Genomic DNA, 22,270 nt, shown 5'->3' on the forward strand with positions numbered 1-22,270 from the left:
GAACAGATGTTCGAGGCCCGTGCCGATAAGTTTTCTACCGGGCCTAGGTCCGAGGTCCCTCGTACAGAGGCTAAGGATACCAACAGTTCTGAGGGGCCGGGCAAGGCCCTGTCGGTGACAGCGCACCGTTGCCGCTCTTGTGGTGACGCCAGATCTGTTGAGGGGGGTCAAAGAAGAAAGTTTCTTCTTTTACTGGCAGTGCCGAGGCTCTTCCTTCGAAGGCTCAGTTGGCGGTTGGTATGTCGCAGAAACATTCCAGGCCTCATAGTACCGGCTCGGCCGAGGTTCCTTACGTTAAGGCTAAAATTAAGACCCCCTGATCCATCGACGGGGACCCCTGCCTCACTTCCTCACGTGCCGCAGTTCCCCTCAGGTTATGACAAAATGGCGCCCGTTCCCGCCACAACTGCGGCGGCCATTTTGCTGCGCCATCGGCATCAGGTGTAGGGCTGGTTTCTCACCTTGTGCGCATCCTTATCAGTGAGTTTATGGCCGGAATGCTTGGATACCCCTTCCGCACAATTTATTATTGCCTACGGGGTGGGCACCTTTGGTTGATCTGTCCATCCAGATATAGGAGTGGGCCATGCTTCATGGTGTCTGGCTGCTTGCGGTGCACATCCCGGGGCAGCTGAAGGTCACAGCGGATGCCCTCAGCCGCCGAACAGTGGTCAGCTACGAGTGGGAGTTGAAGGCGGAGATCCTCTCATGGATTTTCTTGCATTGGGGTACACCTGAGGTGGACCTCTTCGCTACGGTGGTAAACAAGAAGCTTCCTCGGTATGCCTCCAGAGGGGGGCTGAGAGCCTCCTCTCTGGGGGATGCTCTCGAGATTCCATGGCACAACATGAGAGCTTACGCCTTCCCGCCTCTGCCTCTAGTTCATCGAGCAATTGGGAAGCTGAAGAACTCTGTGAACTGTTCCCTTCTGCTCATGGCCCGTGGTGGCCGGCCAGTTTTTGGTTCTCAGAACTTCAACACCTGTCGGTGTTTCTGCTGATCAGGTTACTAGTAACCCCAGATCTTCTTCATCAAGGGGAACAGCAGATGTGGCACCCCTTCCCACAATCGCTCAGCTTGGCGGCATGGTGCCTGAGTTCAAGTCTTAGAGCTTTTTAACTTGTCTACGGATAACATGCATATTATCCAGACAGCCAGGGAACCCTCGACCAGATCCCAATACAGGAGTAAATGGCTCAGGTTCTGTCGTTGGTGTTTGGAAAAGCAGTTGGACCCAAGGGTGGCTACGATTGACAAGGTGCTGTCCTTCGTGTCCTCTCTAGCAGAGTCGGGTGTTTACGTTCTGTCATGCGGAACTTACATTTCAGCGGTTTCCGCTTGTCCTGCTATAGATCAATGCTCTTCTTCTCTGAGTAACCCAGTGCTTAAGAGGCATTTTGCAGGCTTGACACTCCTCTACCCTCCGGTTCGTAGTCCGCACCCGCCTTGGGACCTAAATGTAGTCCTGACGGCACTGTGCCATAAACCCTTTGAGCCAATGGCTATGGTTGACCCCAAGTACGTGTCCTTTCTGGTAGCCGTTACGTCAGCGAGGCCCTTTCTTGGTCTTTCACAAGGACAAGGTAGTCCTTCGGACAAACCCAGCTTTCCTACCAAAGGTAGTGACCGAATTCCTTCTGAATCAGTTGATTTTCCTTCCAGTCTTTTTTCCGAACCCTGCCTCTGAGGTGGAAAGGGTTCTACACTGCCTGGATGTCCGAAGAGCTCTTAGGTTCTACCTGGACAGGACTTCCGAGCTTCGGAGCTCTTCCCAACTGTTTGTGACCTTCGGTAAGCCTCAGGGCAGGCCGGCGTCTAAAGCATCTATTTCCAGATGGATTACCGCCTGTATCACGGAATCTTTCACCGTCCAAAAGCTGAAACCTCCTAAAGGTATCCATGCACATCAGGTGCGAGGCAAGGCAGCCGCGGTTGCTTTTCAGAAGTATTTTCCCTTGGAGTCCATCGCTAGAGCAGCTACTTGGGCCTCCCCATCTGCTTTCTGTAAGCATTACTGCATCAATATGAGCTCTAGAGCTGATGCTCAGTTCGGCCAGGCTGTGCTGAAGAACCTGTTTCAGTAAGGGGTATTTCCATCCACCCATAGTGCCTGTAAGGAGTGCTTGGGAATCTCCCATAAGTATGGAGGAAAGGGGACGGGACGTAGGAGTATTACCAGGTTACTCACCGTAGTGACCACCTTACTCCTAGTCCATAGTCCCCTTTCCTCCATACGCCCGCCCGCCGTCCCCTCTAATAAGGTTCCTCAGTTATTGTTAATGGGTCTTGACCCTGCAATAGAAAAGGACTGATGGGCGATGCGCGGGGCGGAGCCAAGGTGGGCGGGGTTACGGCTGCGTGCCGGGCCCCGCGCAGGAAAGAGAGGAGGGACACATTTTTGAAAAAAATGTGGATGCTTTTTACAAAACTGCTCCGGTCCCGTCCCACAGGACGGAGAGATGTCCCATAAGTATGGAGGAAAGGGGACTATGGACTAGGAGTAAGGTGGTCACTACGGTGAGTAACCTGGTAATTCTTTAAAATAAAATAAAAGACTGGGATTTTGGATCAAAATAAATGCACTGATTATTTGTCAGCAAAATCGAACTATACTATATACTCTAGGCAGGCATTCCTTGGTTAACAGAGGATCGCGGTTAAAGATCCCCTATAAAGAGCGCCTCTGCAGGCTATGTGGCTGTGAGCCAGAGACAATACATTAATTGACTAACTGCGCTAAATTTATCTCGGTCTGTGAAAAAGGTTTCTCAAGATTGGTGCAGGATATTAATTTTTTCTGTATGAATCAATTCTGGTCTTCACTGTACATGGCAAGCAACTTGGTCATGAATTGTACACTCTTATTTGGTGACAAATTTCAAAACTTTTAAATTGATTACCTTGATTTTTCATGTTCAATAATTCTATTATGTTTTTTGAAAGTGCTATATTTAACATGTGTTCTGAACTGATTCAGTAGTGAATTTTAAACAAAATCATGTTCATTTTATAATCTTGAGTGTGAAAAAATTGACAATTTTATATAACTTTTATGTAATTTCCTTAACGTATGTAATGGATGTATATTGCTATGTATCTGTTTCAAAGGTTATATTTAACCAATAAAAAACAAAAAAATTAAAAAATTGCACGAAGTTGCAAACATTTTCGGGCTTTGAGAAAAGTGATAAAGCTGGAAAGATGTAATTTTTATTCTAATATTGCTGTTACTTTAAATACTAATAAACATTTTTTAAAAGTTGCAAGCATTGCATGGCATAATTTAGCATATCATGCACTAAAAAGGCAAGATGACCTGTTTATCTAGCTCATTATCCCTTTCTGTAATATTCCTTGCATTTTTCTTCTTTTATCTATTTTAGTGCCTCTGAAGATAATGACTGTATGATGTATGTTTTGTATTTAATATGCATAGCTGGGTGAAGAAACATGTGTAGCAAAACACTGCACAATGAATTGCCCTACCCCCAAGTGTTTGTAGAGATAACAGAATGTTTCTGCTTTTTATGCAGCACTGAATATTGTTGTATGTGTTCATCCAAGGTCCCTCCATAGATCTCCACCTTTGTAGCTAGGTCACATCTCCCCATAACCTAAAGTTCCTATCTCAAATGAGTTATGAGGAGGGAGAGGGGCAAGTGGTTTGGGGGGAGGGGGGAGTCTAAGAGAGCCTTATTGAGCATGTGTTTCTTTTGTAAAATAGACCTCCTTTGTGTACTCCCCGCTAGCCACTGTTGAGTGATAATTCACGCTTGCTGAGTAAGAAATCATATTCTGTGCACACGTGGTAAACTGCCATTTGTGCTAGGGGGCACGTGAATTTTATGTCTGGAACACTAGGTTGCAACTTGACATTTTTACAAAAATATTCCATACTGCTCTGCTTCTCCCACCAATTTCTTTTGGATGAATCTCTGCTCTTTCAACCTTCTCTCTTTTCTTTCCTCTATTCATTCTTCTCTCCCCTCCGTTCCTTCCTTCGCCCCTTTCTCCTGATGATGCTGCAACTTCTCTTCACTCAACTATCCTTTCTACTCTTGACTCAGTCCACCCTGCCTTCCAGCAAACCCCCTCAGCCTGGCTTACCCCTGCCCTCTCCTGCCATACTCTTTGCAAAGCCGAACGATGATGGAAGAAGTGTAGATCTTCTTCTGTTCTTACTATTTGAGCATCTTTGCACTCGTCTTATGTGGACTCTTTGCTTTTAGGCAAAAAACAGTATTTTTCTGAGATTACCCTTTCTTTCTCTCATCACCACTGCGTCTTTGCCAATTACTTCTAAACATTCTATCCCTTCGCCCCCTGATCCTTCTGCCATATATCCACCCTCTCTTCCACTGACTTTGCTAATTTCTTCACTTCCAAAGTTGTTTCTCTTAACTTTTATTTTCCATCTGGCTCTTCTTCCCTTCATTCTCCATCGTTTCATTTATTCTCGTCCTTGTCCCTCTTTTCTGATCTTGATACTACTTTTCTCCTTACAAGAGCCCAACCTACTGCCTCCCCCTCTGATTAGCTTCCATCCTCCTTCGTTCCCCAAGTTTACCCTCATCCCTATTCCTTTTCTTATCTGTCTTATTAACTCTTCTTTCTCTAACTCTTGTTTTCCTTCCCTTTCAAACATGCCATAATTCTACTCATTCTGAAAAAGACCGCTCTTAACCCTTCCTGCAAACTTCTACCTCCTTCTCTCACCTTCCATTCCTTTCTAAGCTCCTTTGGCACACTGTTTATTCTCAGGTCTCATCTTGAACCCTCTCCCTACCTCCAATCTAGTTTTGCCCTTATACTTCTCGCTCTCTCAGCTGCTTTTGGCACTGGATCACTCTGTTCTGCTTTCTTCAGTCACCTCCCTTAGTTTCAAAGGCACTGATCTTAACTGGCTACATTCCTATCTCTCTAACCGTTCTATCTCGGTCTTCTGGTCAGGTAAGACTTCTCTGGCTCGCTTCTTTGTTGTCTCCCAGTGTTCGGTTCTTGGTCCTCTCCTTTTAAACTATACCTCTTCCTGCACTAATATCCTCTCATAACCTTTCCTAGGCCAATAATATGCAACTCTTCTCTTCGTTCTCTGACTCATTTCATTCTGATGCCTTGAACTGTCTTTCCGCTATCCAGCTTTAATGTCTTCACACTTTCTCCATCATAATCCCTCTAAAACTGAGCTTCTCTTTTTTCCTTGATCTACCATTCATCCGCCTATTCCTCTTCTCTCCCTCCCTTGCTTTCCCATCTTCTGCCCGCAAACTAGACGTTACTTTTGGTATGTCTCTCTTTCTCTCATCATATTGCAAAAACTACTCGTTCTTGTTTTTGCTATCTTGACAACATACGCTCTGCCCGTCCTTCCCTCTCTTTTCACTCGACAAAGCCTCTTATCACCTTATTTTTTTCTCGCATTCACTAATGCTGTGCCCTCTTTCCTGGACTTCCTGCATCTCCTCTTGGTCCCCTTCACTCTGTCTATAATGCTCGGATCATTTTTCATTTTCTTTCAGCTGATTTCAAATGGATCCATGGTCTCACTCCTCTCTATCCTCAATATCCCTTTACTCTCCCTCTTTGCGCTTGCAGAATCAGCTATTGCGCTCTGTCCCCAAACCTCCTTGTGTTTCTTCTCACTTCCACTCTTTCTCAATGCTTGCTCCCAAGCATTGAAATGTGTCCTTTCTCCTTCTGCTGTTCCCCCTCCTTGAACACTTACCAAACTAGTCTCAAAGCTTACCTCCTTTCTGACACTTCGAATAAATAACATATATCAATAATCCCCTATTTTCTACTGTTTGCATTTGTCATTGTATCATTATTGTACCTTTTTTACCAATTTGGTACAGTACTTTGGCGAAAGCTCTAAACTTTAAAATCAATACAAATACTACTGTATGGGACCATAAATCCTAAACTACTGCACAGGTGCAAGGCCCCTGTAATTTTGATTGACTTGCTGCTGGGTTAATCGACTTTTTCTCATCAACAGCCGCCAAGTGGAGAAACAGCTGTGAATGTTCCCCTAAAAAAAGGTCTTGAACGGTGCAGAGTTAATTAAGGTGCTCAAAGGGTTACCTTGTTCCCTATGAACGTCTGCTCGCACAGAGGCTGTTTGTATTCCACTGGTAGATGGAAGCTGCTTTAGTGTATGCAGTTTTTATTGAGTACAGCTTGCTCGATCCCTGGGAACCCTTATGTGGTGCATGGCATCCTTGTCCTGGCATGTGTGAATGGACCATCTATATTGTAATGCAAGCCTTTCTTGCAAAGCATATGTGCATGTGGGAAGGTGGGTACGTGGTGTCAAAAATATAGCTATAGGGCGTCTTTTTTAAATAAATGGTTTACTTAGAGATATCTATGAAGCAACGATCAAGGCAGAAAATTCCTTCCCTACCCAATCAAGATTGCCACACCAATTTACCTGTAGAATTCACTCTAGCCTTGTCTATAACCCATATTACACTACTTGTGTCCCTCAACCTTTAACCATATGTAAGCCAAAAATCAGGCCAGTGGGTATAAAGAATATATAGTAATTAGAGAACAGGAACATGAATATTTGTACAAAATCGCAAGTCACGCCACATTCTCTGTGGCACCAATGCTTTTCTTTCTTAACAATTCACTTTATACACACATTGAAAACACCAATCGGTTTAGACTCACACAGATCACAGACACTTCAATCCGGCATCATGTGCAGTATTCCTTCTTTAGGGTTCTTTTCCTCCCAGGTTACATAGGACCACGGCTCTGTATGGTACTTCAAATACCTGGGTCACTCACAGAATACGCTTAATACACAAAATTGTGCAGCACACAGGTCTTGACAAAACAATTTAATTGCACAAAATACTTTGCATGAGGTTCAATTAAACAGCATGTAGCACCTTGAAACATGACCAGATCATGGCACTATACTTTACATGAATTTTAATTTAAACAATATGCAACACTTATCTATTTGTAAAAGCAATTTCACACACGCAGTGATCTTTAAATGTTATCTCCCTGCGCGCTTGACCATGCTTTACAGTATTGGAGCACAACAGACTTTTAAGAACAAACCTTATTTATATATATATGGAACCCTTCTTCCTTCAACCCTATAAGATGAAGAATCTTTCCTCTATCAGGAGTCACTTTCCCACTTTCTGGTGCTTTTAAATCAGTAACTTCACTCTGTTTAACTTCCGCAAAACACTTTTCCTATGCCACAAACCCTGATATTCAGTTATGATTTCAAACCCCTTTGCTTCAAGGTGGTGTCTGGGGATCAGGGAGCAGTTGTGAATTTCATGTGTATGCACCCCTCCCTTTAGGGAATTTTGGGGTTGGAAAAAAAACAATAGGACGACACAATTGTTTGAACAGACTATATTTTTATCCACACTGGAAGCGAGGTAGTTAATTTCTAATTTCAACAAATCACCCTGTGTCAGTTGGTTATAGGGAAATAAATTAAATTATTATATAGTAAAAAAGTGCTAGGGATCTATGGCCGTACCTCACCTACCAAATAAGGGAGAAAGGGATTGATTCAAACAGATCACCACAATATTTGGTTTAGTTGGACAGGTTTACTTACATTGACCCTCTCTGGGTTTTGCTCAGGAAAAGACATGAAGCCTCCATGGGCAAAAAACAGGGACCTGGTCAGACTAACATCATTCATGGATATCCTCCAGACTCAATCCCTCTGTTATTCCTCTCCTGCTGTGGACCCCAGCATCTGTCTCTGTTCCTGGTTCTCCCCAGCTCCCATGCAATCTTGGGTCCCCAACAAGCATTTCATTTTGCAGTTCCACCCCCAATGATTTCAGTCAGCTCTCTATATTTTCATTGTGTATCTCCTTATGAATCTTTCACCACTTTACATACAGTTAGATAAATCACTGAGCTAGTATCTCCCAAAACCTCTGCTTCCTGACACTTTCTAGAGACACATTTTAGGTTGTAGCTTGGGGTAGTTAGGGGAGTGGTGTCAACATAAATGTCTTCTCATACGTTGTTTAATGATACTTGAACCATTATTGTGTGATTTATGGTTCCCGAGATGATTAACAAAACATGATTGTCCATATAAAACTATGACAATATCTTAATTATACATATTATTAATTCCATAAACAGTACATTTCGTTTCTCCACTTAGATGTAGACCAGCCTCTGTTTTCTTTTTTGTTGACCCTGGCTGATATAAATCCATAACATTCTTGCAAAGTCAAAGGCCAGGCCATGGGTCTGCTTTTATCCTGATGCAGATTAAGACAACTCCACCCACTCACTTGTCTAACACCTTCTAATGCTAGTCAAATGTGATTAGCTCTACTAGCTCAACGAGAGCACCATGAATTTGAGTTTTAATTCCAAGTATTTTAGAAAGTTCAACCCATTAAGGGCTGGCTCTCGATATACAGAGCTGTTTTTACTTCACCCCAATAAACTCCTTGGTCATGCATTAATACAGCCCCTTTTCTGGTCCTGAAAGCTGCAAAGAGATTTCTAAATGAGCAGAGGAGCAGAGCTGGAGCCTTGCATCTGATGGGGCGGCGGCAGTGGTGGGAGTGGTGGGGGTGCAGTGCCTGGGCTTTGAATCTGTGTTAAAGTCAACTCTTGTGGACAGATATCTGTACTTCAACTGTTGCAATTTCTTTCTTTATACATGAGGCCTGCATAAATATCTTACAGCACACAAACTTCATTTGTTCTCCTGCACCATGCCATCAATGTCCATCTTTAAATGATACTTTATATGAAACTGGAACAGTCACAGGAGTTTCACTGGTAAACAGTTTCTTTCAATCCAGCAGCAATTGTCTTCCTTTTTATAGCAGCTTTTCTCTTTGGGAAGAATGCATTTCAGTGTCTCTATAGCCTGTAAGGGGAAAATAGGCCTAATTTATTTCAGCTTTGTCATTCGCACACATGGCCCACTTAATTTTAGTCTTCCTGTTTCTGACACTGTTGATGTATTTGGCAGTGTTGAACTTTCCATGGTGGCCTTTCAGTCTGCCAATCAAAAGTGTGCTTTGAAATTCCAGGACAGTATTTCTGCAAGTTTAGGCCCCAGTCAGCCAGATGAAGTTTCCTTTTGTCTTCGGCTAGATTCATCCCACAGTCGTGATCATGCCAATTACACCAATCATGTTAATAACAGTAACATTTCACAACCCTTTTGCTAACACTTCTATATACACAAAAAATAATGTTAGTCCCCTCACCATGTTCAAAACGTTGGGCGCCCTGCGCGTTCGTTTCAGTTTTTTCCATTACAATGAATGGATGGCAGCAACATTGTCAGACTGACTACCAGAGAGCGAGTAGAATTACTTCTTACACAGAGCAATGCTTTATTTATGTCAGAGAAATGTGGGGTAAACTGTGTTTAATGACATGGACTGGGCAAGAGTGATGGGGCTGGATATTTTGCGTGCGTTTCTTTCAGAAACTCTCCAATCACATATAACTCTCTTATCACCTAGGGATGTTGCAGAAAAGTCACTCATCCCTAGGGTGGAAAAAAGTAACGCTTTCCGCCTGAATGCTCAGGCTTCCTCAGACTGTTGAAATCCAATTGTGCTGGTAACACCATAGAGTTTAAAAGGGGTAAAGACAGTCGCATTCAGGCGGAACGCGTGACTTTTTTCCACCCTAGGGGTGAGTGACTTTTCTGCAACCTTATGGCTGTCACAGGGGTGAATGCTTTCACCTTTGTTTTAAATGATGTGCTGTGATACGTTATAATAAAGATGTTATTTTAAAGTAGCAAGGTTTTGTGTGCTGGGATCTTTTTGTACTTGCCTGATATGTGGTTTTTTGTAGTGTTACAACCGTGTAGGGGCTTGTGTGTTTTTGATATATATATATCAATTACAAGGCCACGGTAGTGGCTGTGTAGTTATGCTAAATTGCTAATCCCATAGAAAGAGCACTTTTTGGGCGGCCTATAACTTCGCTCTCCCTGGGCGAATCCTCACCAAACTTTGCAAAAAAAGTATATGGCCCACTCTTTTTGCAAAGTTTGAGGAGGTTTGGTCCAGGGGGGGCACAGTTATAGGGGGGGGCCCAAAATTTCTTTTTTTCCCATAGACTGAATGGGGAAAAAACTTTGCTCATGCCTACAGCCCAAACCGCTGGATGGATTTTCACCAAATTTGTGGCAGGAGCAGCAGTTTGGTCCCAAAAGCGTGCTTTTGTAAATTTGGTGAAAATCCATCCAGTAAGTTTTTAAAAAATTACCAAAAAGTAGGTCACAAAAAATTAGTGATATCTATGTCCAGTCCGTGGACCCATTCGCTGTTCGCTCCGCGGGCAGTGTCCTGATTGGCTAATTGGCTTACGCCATGTCCGCAGACATGTGACGTGTTCGCTGATTGGATGGTGAGGAGTGTGAAGTGCGTCAGATTTTTGGAAACGCCCGCCATCTTGGATTCGCGGCCAGCGCGGTAAAAACATATGAAAAAATACAGCATTCCACTTGTCAAACTTATAAAATAATCTCTGGGGAGGTCAGGGGTGATGAGGATGGGATGGGATATGGCTGCAAGAAGCAAAAAAAACGGGCGTTTTTTGGCACAAAAGTCTGCGAACAGTTCAGATGTTCGCGAACAGTCCTGTGAAAGTTTGCGAACACCTTAGCATTACAGGGTTGGTGAAATGTGGTTCTTGGATGGCTTATAACTTTGATGCCACTTAATGGAACTGCATGAAATTGTGTATGTATATTCCTTGGCTGATCCTGAGTGACTATGCAAAGTTTGGTGAGATTCTGTCATGAGGGGGCAAAATTAGAGGGGGGGTCCCAAAATAATGTAAAGGCTTATAAATGAGGTGCAATTTGACGAATCAACACTTCATTTGGCAAACTGATAATAGATCAAGATATACATGTTTGTGCGAAGTTTGGTGGGATTCTGTCGAGAGGGAGCAAAATTAGAGTGGGGGTCCCAAAATATTGTAAAGGCTTATACATGTGGTGCCATTTGACAAATCTACACAAAGGTTTGCAAAAAGATTAAAGATCTAGATTTAGATGTTTTCGTAAAGTCCGAATGGATTTTGTCAAGTGGGGGCTAGGTTATATGACGATTGTATGTGCATACATTTGACACTTTTGAAAAAATAAAACATGGGTGGATTTCCAGCAAACTTGCGCAAGAAGCATTGACAAGGAACTACAAGCATGGTTTTGCAAAAGTGCCAGTGTTTTATTATTTGACATGCGTCATAATGTAGCTACAAAAAATAGCGGTATACCTTTAGTGACTGAGGGGTAGCCTGTGGCCATGGGCAGTGGCCAGATTGTCCGGGTCATGGAATAAGGTCATGATCCGGACAATCTGGCTACTGGCCATGACCACAAGGGCCAAACATAGGATTAAAGTGGTCATGTCCACCTGGGACTGGCTTTGTGGTAAAGTTATTCGAAATTAGGATAGATTTGAAAGGGAAGAAAAATGTGCTTGTGGTAATATGGTCATAGTGTTCTCTTTTTGCCTTCTGCAGGCTGCTATGGAAAGCAAAGAGGAGCCCTGTATAGAACCCTCACCTTCCCTTTCCATGGTGGCCATCCTGGAAAAGGATTTTCCTTCTTACACCGGGACGTCGCAGGTGTCCCGGTGTTGGAAGAAAAGTCCTATTTTTTAGCACCCCAGGTTCCCGCTTTGGGAACCTAGGATGCTAATTGCCTTCATCCCCCATTTCAGGGGCTGGAATGGGGGTATAATGGTCCAGAGACCTCGTTATCCACCCTCGCTTCGCTTGGGCTGATAACTTGGGCTGCTGTGCCTGTATCCACCATTCCAGTCCCTGGAACAGAGGATGAACGCCACAATATTCCCATTAGCATAACACAAAATGCAAATGGAAATGTTGGAAAATCTTATTTAGTCTGTACTTTACTGAGAAATATAAAGTAGATGGAGTCTATACATTTCTTTTTTAGTTCTATTAACTGTGAAAGGTGGTTCCTAAAGGAATATGTCGTTTGTTGTTTTTGGATGTATTTTTGTTGGCAGGAGAGCTGAGAACGAAAGGTGGGGAGGGAAATGAGGGAAGAGCAACCAAACACTAATATGGAGGGGTAGGTGGACAAGGGCAAATGTTGTTATTTGTAAGTTAGGGGGAAGTGTTTCTTATGCTCCTTGATTACAGCAGTGGTGGTGGTTCTTGGGAAGGAGGAATGGCATTAGCTGATGCCATTTTAAGATAAATAGCAGTTTTGCTAAAAGTATGTACTGTGTACTAGCTTGTTAATGGATAATGAGTAGGAATAGGTGTTGGAGCTGTGCAAGGGAAATTTTGAAGTTGGAAGTTCCTAGATCAGTAGAAAATGCAGTTCCGAACTGTCCGTCAAGCAGAGATCTTATTGTGAAGTGCAGACGGGTTCTCAGACACGTCATCATCCCGTGCGCCAGCGTATGCTCATGTGGCACTGTCCGGAAGGTCCGCTATGAAGTCAGAAGTTCGTAGACGTCTACGGATGCAAAACTAGTTAAAATAGTTGCAAAAAGTGTATAGAAGTGTTAAAAATTATTCCAGATGGTGGGAAATGGCAGAGTTTTAAGGTGAAACTTTGGAAATTGGACACAAATATTGCTATATTGGGTAAGTATGATATTAGTAAATTGTAGGAAAATAGCATGCACTGGTAAAAACCTATGAAATTCAATGAAAAAACTTTGTTAAAGGGACGTTATGGTTAAGTTGCACTAATAAAAACCTTTGAAATTCAAAGAAAAAACGTTAAACGGACGTTATAGTTCCAAGTAAAACTGAAAACCCCCTGAAATTCACCAGTTAGGGTAAGCTAAGCAACCATAACTCGCGCCACCACTGCACTGCTAAAACTAACACCCAGGACATCAAAGATGACATCACAAATGTCATTGATGACATCACTGATAACATCACATATCTGGGCCACTTGTTTTTGTTCCTTGACATATATAGGCCAGGTGGTTTTGTTGTTTTTCGTTTGGCTAAAATCTATAACATGTAAAATAGCTTTTCTTTGCACCCGACTTCAAATTTAAGTTTTCTACTTGCTTATTAATCTCTAATCATTGCCATTGCTTGTCTGAACCATATAAAGTGGCTCCCATTAGTATCTAAACCATTTCAGGGAATTAAACCATTTTCAGTGTTTTACCTCATTCATTCAAAGCCAACTTTAAAACCATTTTTGACAAGTTTGCAATCAATTCTGTTTTTCTCTGGTGTTTGCTGGGGGGAAATTGGCTTGATATATTTGCTTGAATTCTGCGTTCCTGAAACCTGTTCTCTCTCTCTTTCTATCTCTTTATATTGCATATTGGGGGGATTGAGGGGTGTGCAGGGGGAAATATTAACCATATTCCCATTTGATTGAACAAACCCACAAAAGTATTTTTCTGTGCTGCATTATTTTTCCCATCATTGCTCCTTGTGATTAGAGATTGTTTAGTGTCACATCACCCATTGGTGATTATTGTATACCCATTAAAATAGTGTGATATATATTGTGAAATCCATAAATAAATATTTTAACTTTGCAAACCAGCCTGATTCCTGGTTCAGTGTGACCTGAGGGTGGGGGTTAGAGGGGGTTAAAAGAGAGGGGTGTGATATAAGTGGTACATCGCTCAGAATAAAAGAACTTATAGACACAAATAAATAATTGAGGGTTTCAGGTGTACATCCCAGGCTAGGCATTGACTTGGGTGAAGTGCCGGATTGAAATCACTTACAACTTGTATTGAAAACGTTTGCTAGTAATAAAGCAAACCGCTTCAACAAGCAGATGTGATTTTATCAACATTTAACCAACATCTTTGAATCTGGAGGGAAGTACCTAAAATGGATGATTTGTTTGGTTTATGTCTGCCTCAGAACTCTGCTGAATGTTGTTCTCTGTGAGGGCCGTGTATTATAGGATAAGCTTTGGGTTAAGTGAATGTTATCATGGGAGAGAACTGTTGCTTGATTAGTTTTTGCACAATCATAGTTTAACCCAATTTCTTTGCGTTATAAAACTTTAAATATGTGCATTCATTTACTTTATTCTCTTTACTTTGTGTGGTCCAAAGTTGTAGAATATTTGGTTATGACTGTATTGATTTGTTTGCCTTTTGTCTGTTCATCCTTGGGAGTTTTGGATACTTACTGTGTTCTGTGCTAGACATTCCGGAAAAACTGAAGAAAACGACATTAACACACGTTGGCTAGTTACTAATGTGTAAATGTGATGCATATGTTCACATACCAGACATTTTATTTAACATATCTGTTCAGAAAAATACAAAATTACAGTGAAAAGATATGATATGATCTTTTATTTATATCACACTCATACACCAGTGTTAGAGTGCGACCAAGGGAAGGGAACCGGGGAGAAGAAAAACAACGGTCTTACTAGGCCCAGTGACATTAAGAACATGAAAACTTGCTTCAGAGCAGAACTGCCATGAGGTCACAGTATCTACCCTTCTGAACCTTCTTTCCCCGACCCTTCTCACTGTACATAGTGGAATGGAATCTGGAAGCCAGATTATATCTCCCATCTTTTAGCTCTTTCATGTGACTTGCACTTGACAAAAACGAATAAAACAAATTAAGACATTTTAAAAGCCTCAATTCTTTGACTCACATGGGGCTCCTATGCATTCCCTGACGTAGTTTGGCAGCTGGCACCTTTACGCGTACACAGACCCCCACCACCGAATTTCGGTCAATTGATCAGCGTTGTGCATAAGTGCAGGGCAAACGGCAAGGTTACAGGCATTTCCTCTGCCTTTTGCCCTGCACTTTTTCACTCTGACATTCAAATGAAGTAAACGCCACCTGCCATACAATGGATTCCTATGGAGTCCGCCTGCATTATGCTAGTGCTCCGTAGGATTCCCCAGCATTTACGCGGCTGGAGCATTTGTTTGCCGGAGAGGAAGGAACGTGGCGGAAATGGAAGTTGCGTTCTGCCCCTTCTCTCTGCCATACAAATAGATGAAAATAGGGCATGACAATAGAAGGAGTAAAGGCCTTACGCAAGGCCTTCCATAAATGTTACGCCCTTTACCAAAATTAACCCCACATTGATGAGCGAAGGGGCACTCAAAAGCTGAGCAGTATTTCCAAAAGCGAAGTATGATTTATATGTAAATGCTGCAACATTCTGACTGTGTGTTGGCCGAAACTATTTGGAGTACGTACTGTGATGGCAGACCCTGTCATGAGAGTTGGCTTTGAAGCAAACAATCTGACTTTAAACATTTGTCTTCATTGTTTGCAAATAAACCATTGGGAAAGCTGGCCGCCATACTGCTGGGAAGGGAAAACGGACAGCACGATTTTTCCTGATTGAACTTCGGAAAGCTCATTCAAATTAAAGTCTTTCAGAGAAAATAATTTTTGACAGAGAACTACTAGAATTTCTGTTAATATGAAGGTTTCACATTCCTATGATTCATCAAAATCGGGGATTTTCAAGCCTCTTCGGATTTCATATTAAATTTAGAACCAGGCTTTTGTAACCTCCCTTTTCCATATACTCAGACAAAAGAGACCATGCAAGCTTGTATTTGGAACACGGTAGGCTGCAGGTTGTTCGTCATATAGGGTTTGCTTCTAAGCGAGCGAAGTAGCCATGCCAAGCAAGTTGCTGGGCTGATAGCAAAAATCATACTTAATCTTCTGTATGCTTGACTTCTGGGAATTATTTCAGGTCAAGTGCCCACTTCAGGCCTCTCTCTCTTCCCAGGCATGCGCTCCGGTATTGCTACTGAGTATTGACCAGTACCTCCACAGTTCCATCTTTCACAACTGCTCTTGATGGTTGGAGAGTGGTTTGTTACTTCAAGAGGTCCAGACGTCACCAGTTGTTCCATAGCTGCTCCCGGATTACCTTGTAACTCTACAGCGCCAAAGCAACGTTTGCTGGTAGCTAACTTACCAACAAATGGGGAGGGTTGGATGGTTTCTGCACACCTGATGAAAGGGTTGAGGTGAAATGTTTTCCAGGTAAAATAATCGGAGACAGAAAAATGCTGTGATTTCTGTTTATATGAAGGTTAACCTATGCCTATAACTCTACAAAATCATGGTTTTATAAATCACCGCTGCTTTGCCTGCAGTGTTCTCACCCCGTGTCAATGACATTTTCGGTTGCTTGATGCAGACGGAAGAACCTGCAACTGCATGATCAACCTTATTGAAGCAGACCGTTTTCTTTTTAATTTTGTATGGGTTCCTGGGCATACACGAGCCATGGACTGAGGTGAGAGAGCATAAAGTGACCAGCAGCCTGGAATACAGGGGTGGCATTGAAAGGAAGTTGACACACACACACACACACACCCCCCCCCCCCTCTTCCCTTTCCATGGTGGCCATGCTTTTTTTTTTAGCACCTCCGGTTTACCCGTGGTGCTAATAGCCGTAATCCCCTATTGCAAGAGCTGGAACGGAGGGTAACAGCCTGGCGCCTGTGTTAGCCGCACTCACTTCGCTCTGGATGATAACTTGCCGGGCCGTTACCCCTGTTCCAGCCATTGCAACGGGGGATTAACGCCATATTGAGTGTCACTTCAGCTTTTGTGTAGGTAAGACCAGTTACCTTTGCATCACCTTTGATGGCACGCTTTACTCCCGGAGTACCGGAATAAAGAGTCATGTGGGCGCAAGTTCCAAAGTCGACTACAGCTATGTGTGGTGGAAAGATCTGCTAAATGGATGTCTGAATCACGAGGGTCGGCCAAGTGGAATTGTGCAGGTCCCGAATGACGCTGTAAAACCGTGCCCTCCAAGATCAGAGAATGTACTATTGGGAGGTTCATTGTTAATGTAACTGACTAAATGTATCATGTTAACTTACTGCATGAAGCTCTTTGGGTATAACCCAATACAAAAATCACTGCTCAGGGGGTCACCATTTTGGGCCAGTGTACTATGCTGGTTTTGTGACCTATTTCTGCACAGCTGTATGGAAATAAACCTGGTCTCTACCATTGCTGCCTGGATCCCCATGTGGATGTTTTGGTTAAAGGCTGTGGGATTCAACAGCCTGTAAGAAATATAATTAAGTCATAAACCTTACGACAGAGCCTATTGCTTATACACATTTCTTTTTGTATAGCTGATGTCCCCACAGTTTATGCAGTTATGTAGTGTTCGACTAATATAGCATAATTTAATGGCATACAGGATGTACAAACTGACTTCCTTGTGTCCTTAACAGCAAAGCTGTTGTCCATGCACTGTAAGTGAAAATTGGCTGGCGTCTGTGTGTACAGAAAGAAATGCGGACATCTTGTACAACCCTCATGTGGAAATGTACCCGATGTCTTGCGCTTTTGATGGTAAAGGTGTACGATAACCTTTGATGCGACTGCCTTTCTCTGCTGAACTGCCTAGAGATGCTGCTTAAACTGGCTATTGAAGGAGTAAATATTTCTCTATTGCTTTAGCTGTGATGTCACATGCTGATACTAACCTGCAATTGTTTTTTTTTTTGTGTTTCAGATTCTCAGCCTATAGTGCAGCACACAGAGAGGGAACAAGCCAAGACTCCCGCATCTTTCACTGTGAAGAAAGGAATAAGCAGAGAGCAGAATAAGACACATTTGAGACTGTTTTTTTTTTGTTTTTTTAAAGAATCTGTTTTTAAGGTACTTAATGAACTGTGAGATGAGGAGCTGCTGCTAGTACTTGGATTCCGGCGTTTGTCTGCTATTCATTGTGCTTGATGTACATGTTTCTACACAGTGCGTATAGGAGATCCAAGAAGAGAATCCAAAACGGCTGCAGGGGAGAGACCTCCAAACATGCCTACAGAAACACTACAGACAGGTAGCATGGGGAAACCGGGCAGCCCCGCGGTTGCTTTCACTTCTGCTGTGCCGATGCGCATCTTGAATAAAGGGCCCGACTATTTCCGCAGGCAGGCTGAGCCTAATCCCAAGAGACTTAGTGCAGTAGAGAGATTAGAAGCTGACAAGGCAAAATATGTCAAGAGCCAGGAGGTCATCAATGCCAAACAGGAGCCTGTGAAACCAGCGGTGCTTGCAAAGCCTCCAGTATGCCCTGCAGCTAAGCGAGCCTTGAGCAGCCCAACCACCAAAATGTTCAACAACAATGGAAAGACTGAGAGCAGTGTACAAAGGGAGAATTTAAAGCTTGAAATTCTAAAAAATATCATCAACAGTTCTGAAGGTTCAAGCTCAGGATCTGGCCACAAACACAGTTCACGAAATTGGCTTCCTCACAGATCAGACTCCACAGAACTTAACAGGCATTCATTTGCAGAATCCTTGAAGGTTTTCCCCACTCAAGACCACTGTAGCCCTCAAGAAAGCAGCGTGAACATTGGCCGCAGACTACTGGAGAAGTCAAGCGAGACTTTCCTACATGTTTCTCATAGCTCCTCTGACATTAGAAAAGTAACAAGTGGGAAGCCCTTAAAAGCAATACCATGCAGTAGTTCAGCACCACCTCTGCCCCCCAAACCCAAGCTTGCCACCCTCACGCTCCTCAAATCCCCAGACAATGACGCTGTGGACCCTGGCTGCGGAGTGAGCAGAAGGCCATCGCTTCAGAGGTCCAAATCAGACTTAAGTGACAGATACTTTCGAGTAGATGCCGATGTTGAGCGATTCTTTAACTATTGTGGACTGGATCCTGAAGAGCTTGAAAATCTTGGAATGGAGAACTTTGCAAGGGCTAACTCTGATATTATATCCCTCAACTTTCGCAGTGCAAGTATGATCAGCTCGGACTGCGAGCAGTCTCAGGACAGCAACAGTGACCTTAGAAATGATGACAGTGCCAATGACCGCGTGCCGTATGGCATTTCTGCCATTGAAAGGAATGCAAGAATTATCAAGTGGTTGTACAGCATCAAGCAAGTTCGAGAGTCACAGAAAGTGTCTCATGTGTGAGAGCGAGCACTCTGAACTAAGTTAAGGAAAGATTGTAACCTTGTTTGTGAATATTCAGTCGTGAAGGGTTGTGAAGTCTACATGAGGTCTTGTACACTTCTCAGATCGTTTTGTGTTGCTTGTTGTGCAATACTTTCAAGTTGCATGCCTGACAACATGTGAAATGACCTGGCTTCCACTTGAACTAATAACTACAGCAACCTAGCCGACCGAGCACATCGCCTGCCAAAAGTTTAAGACCGGAGTTCAACTAGGGCTTCATTTTTTGTTGTGCTCATATCTGCCAGGCCATGTAACCTCAAACTGGTGTGTCTGTCCCCTAGCATTTTACTGTTCTGTTATCTAGTTATCCTGTTAGATTGTGTTACTTCCGTCAAAGTATTAAAAAAAAGTATGCACAGTAAAAACCAAAAGGTTTGTTACAAGAGGAATGAGTTGGTGATATTAGGCAAAAACGATTAAACTTGCTGTTCCCTGGCATACACTTGTCAAGGGTTGATTTTGAAGCTGGCGAAACGAGACTTTTAAAATAAAAAAGTAATTGGAAATGACCCACGTTATGATATGGCAAGTTTGTTTCTATATGGTGAGTATAAAAGTTAAGAGTGCCTAGTGGAGAGAGCTCCCCCTTGTTATTGCCGCATTTAGGTTCTTGCTAGATTTTAGGTACTGTGTACTGTAAAGAAGAGTATTGTGCAAGAGCCATAAATGTCATCCAAGTAGGCAAACCACTTGGGCAGTTTGAGCACGTTTTGCCTTTTTCCCCCCGGCCAGGCACCTAGTCTTAAACTTTTGATCGTTCTGCTAACATTGAATGCCTTCCTTGGTCAAACACTCACGACCGCAGCCACAGTCCATTGCGTTTTTCTAGAGCCTGAACATTTTCTAAAATGAAAATGGAAGTACAGAGCCATATCGGTATCAAAGCGTCATTCTGAAGTGACCCCATACATCCAGTGGCTGAAATTGATCCTAGAAATTGTGATTTCATGTTGTCTTGCATATTATTACATTGCGGGCTGTGAAATGGCTGCCCCGTGTATGCACATTTTTTCAGCTTTGGTCTCATTACAGTTTGTGCTGTCCGTCAGTCTGTTACATATATATATATATATATTTTGTGCGTGGTTTATCACCTGCCATTTCATCTGAACGTTTTTGGGCAGCAGCACATGAAAAGTCCAGTGGTCAGAGTCATTGTTCTTGTATTCGTGCTCCGGAGTACATTGCAGCGCACTACCTTATCCTTCACCCGAGAGGCACCTTTTTTTTATTATGTAAATGCTGTAATGATTTGTATATACTTCAGTTGTTATTGAATCTTTAAATAATAGTGTCATGCTAATAAATAGCTTTTGGTGAATTTGCTGTCTGATGAAATTTTGCTTAGTCTGCTTTCGTTTACTATACTTTTTACTGGACACAACAATAGGCAGTGGTTCTATATTGCATTTTTAATACACTGATAATTGTCATACTTATTTATGTGTGTGTATGTCTTGCACCTGACCTATGAGCTTTGTACATCGAACTTTCTCCAAGCACTGGTATGTGAAGTTAGTAGCTGCCAACAGGCCCTATACTATGAGTGAGTGACACCTTATTCCAATCCTGGCTTTTTGATTTTCATGCTGTGACTCTCCAGGTAGCGGTGGGCAATGCAATGCAGTTTCAAGCATCACTCGAGTCTAATGTCTAGATTTGGTTCGACTATATCTTCTTTCTGACCGTAGACCCAAACCAGAGCTCAGCCAAGAACCCACAATACCGTCACTATCAATATCTGCAGGTTAACAAAATATATTTAGCTGTGACAACAAATGATTTCATAAAACATCAAATACATTATTACAGTGTCTGCTGACTGATTTAATTAATAGTTATGTTAGGACTAAGATCACATCTAGAAGTTACAAATATTGACATTAATGAGAATGAAAGCAGCTTAATGTTGCATATCTATTGAGGATGTATGCCTTAAAGATTGCTATGAAAAACATTGTGGGTTGTATCTATTGTATATTATAATGATGGTAACTGTAACATCTTGTCTAATTCCCTTATAATGTATTTTAATGTCTTGGCTCGTGCTTTGGCTTTTAGGGCCATGCCAGTTCCCTGGCTTAGCACTGTTCGTTATTTGAATTGTGTGGCTTGCCCACCTCTACTTGTAGGCACATACGTATAAGCAACCACCAAACTACAAGTACCAATAGCCAGGTCATGTGGCTGCTTGGCAACTAAAGCGATAACACCAACTCAGTGGCTTTATTAACATTTGAATTGAATTGATTGTTTATTTATATAGCACCTATACACAATGTGCTTCAAGGCAGGGAGGGAACAAGGGAGAATACAGTGACATTCTTACAAGTCCTTGATATATTCAGAATGTGAAACTAACTATCGTAATCAGCCTCGCGACATTTCAGATAGTGCAAGAGCTATTGACAATGATAAGGAGGGGAGGAGGTGGGAAGGAGAATGAGACAGACAAGTGGCTACATTACTGTGCCTGATGACAATTGAGGTAGTGCCGGAATTTAACAATAGGTGGGGAGGTACAGAGGGTGGGGGGTTGGAGTAGGAGAAGAACAAAACAAGCAACTATCATACTAGGCCTGATGACCTTTCAGATGGTGCTGGGGGGAAGAGGGAGGAGAAAAACACATGAGGGAGAGGAAGCAAGCAAGCTGCTATCAAACAGGTCAGGAGACATTAGTGATAGAGTAAGAGCTGTTGACAATGATAAGGAGGGGAAGAGGGAGGGAGTGCGAAGGAGAATGAGACAGACAAGCGGCTACATTACTATGAAGAATAGGAAGCCAAGTAGAACCACTTACTTTAGACCCTCTGATCATCCCTTATGCTGACACACGCCAAATGCGGGTGCATCAGTCCACGGCATGGCTACAGGTACAGTATGTAAACATTGTATTATTTCTATGTAGAAACCTGATCCTTGATCTAAAAGACGCAAAATGTGAAGAGAGAATCATTCAGACTCTTAGAAATGTTATGAAGAATTCAGGATGCATTTTCTTTCTCGTATGTTCCAGGTAACTTTTTTATTTCCATTTTATTATCATTTTTTTTTATCAAACAATTTTTATTGGTTTTTCACACGCAAATAAACATTACGTATGCTCAAAGATGTTATGCAAACCTCCCCCCCCTCCCACCCTTACTCAGTGAGCATCAACAAAAGGGTCACAAGATCGCATTCGCTAGCAGTGTTAAGTGGTATTACAATGACATTCACATGATTTGCTTTCTTTCCGGAGGTGTACATATTAACTTGGCAGTGTACCAGTCAGTGGGAGTCTTCCTATTTCTTCCAAAATGTGCG

At 42.6% G+C, this 22,270-nt stretch overlaps 1 protein-coding gene across 3 annotated transcripts in view; it reads left to right on the forward strand.

Moving 5' to 3' along the window:
- The window catches only part of FAM110B (family with sequence similarity 110 member B), a 710,699-nt gene extending 690,415 nt beyond the window's left edge, over positions 1 to 20,284 (forward strand). For all 3 annotated transcript variants that reach the window (XM_069621079.1, XM_069621078.1, XM_069621080.1), the window contains one exon: positions 17,507 to 20,284. In XM_069621079.1, coding sequence (XP_069477180.1) covers positions 17,809 to 18,921 — 1,113 coding nt within the window. In that variant the 5' untranslated portion in view covers positions 17,507 to 17,808 and the 3' untranslated portion in view covers positions 18,922 to 20,284. The remainder of the gene's footprint in view (positions 1 to 17,506) is intronic.
- The last annotated feature ends 1,986 nt before the right edge of the window (positions 20,285 to 22,270 follow it).

This window comes from Ambystoma mexicanum, chromosome 5q (genome assembly GCF_040938575.1).
Source record: "Ambystoma mexicanum isolate Mex_15411 chromosome 5q, UKY_AmexF1_1, whole genome shotgun sequence".
NCBI lineage: Eukaryota > Metazoa > Chordata > Amphibia > Caudata > Ambystomatidae > Ambystoma > Ambystoma mexicanum.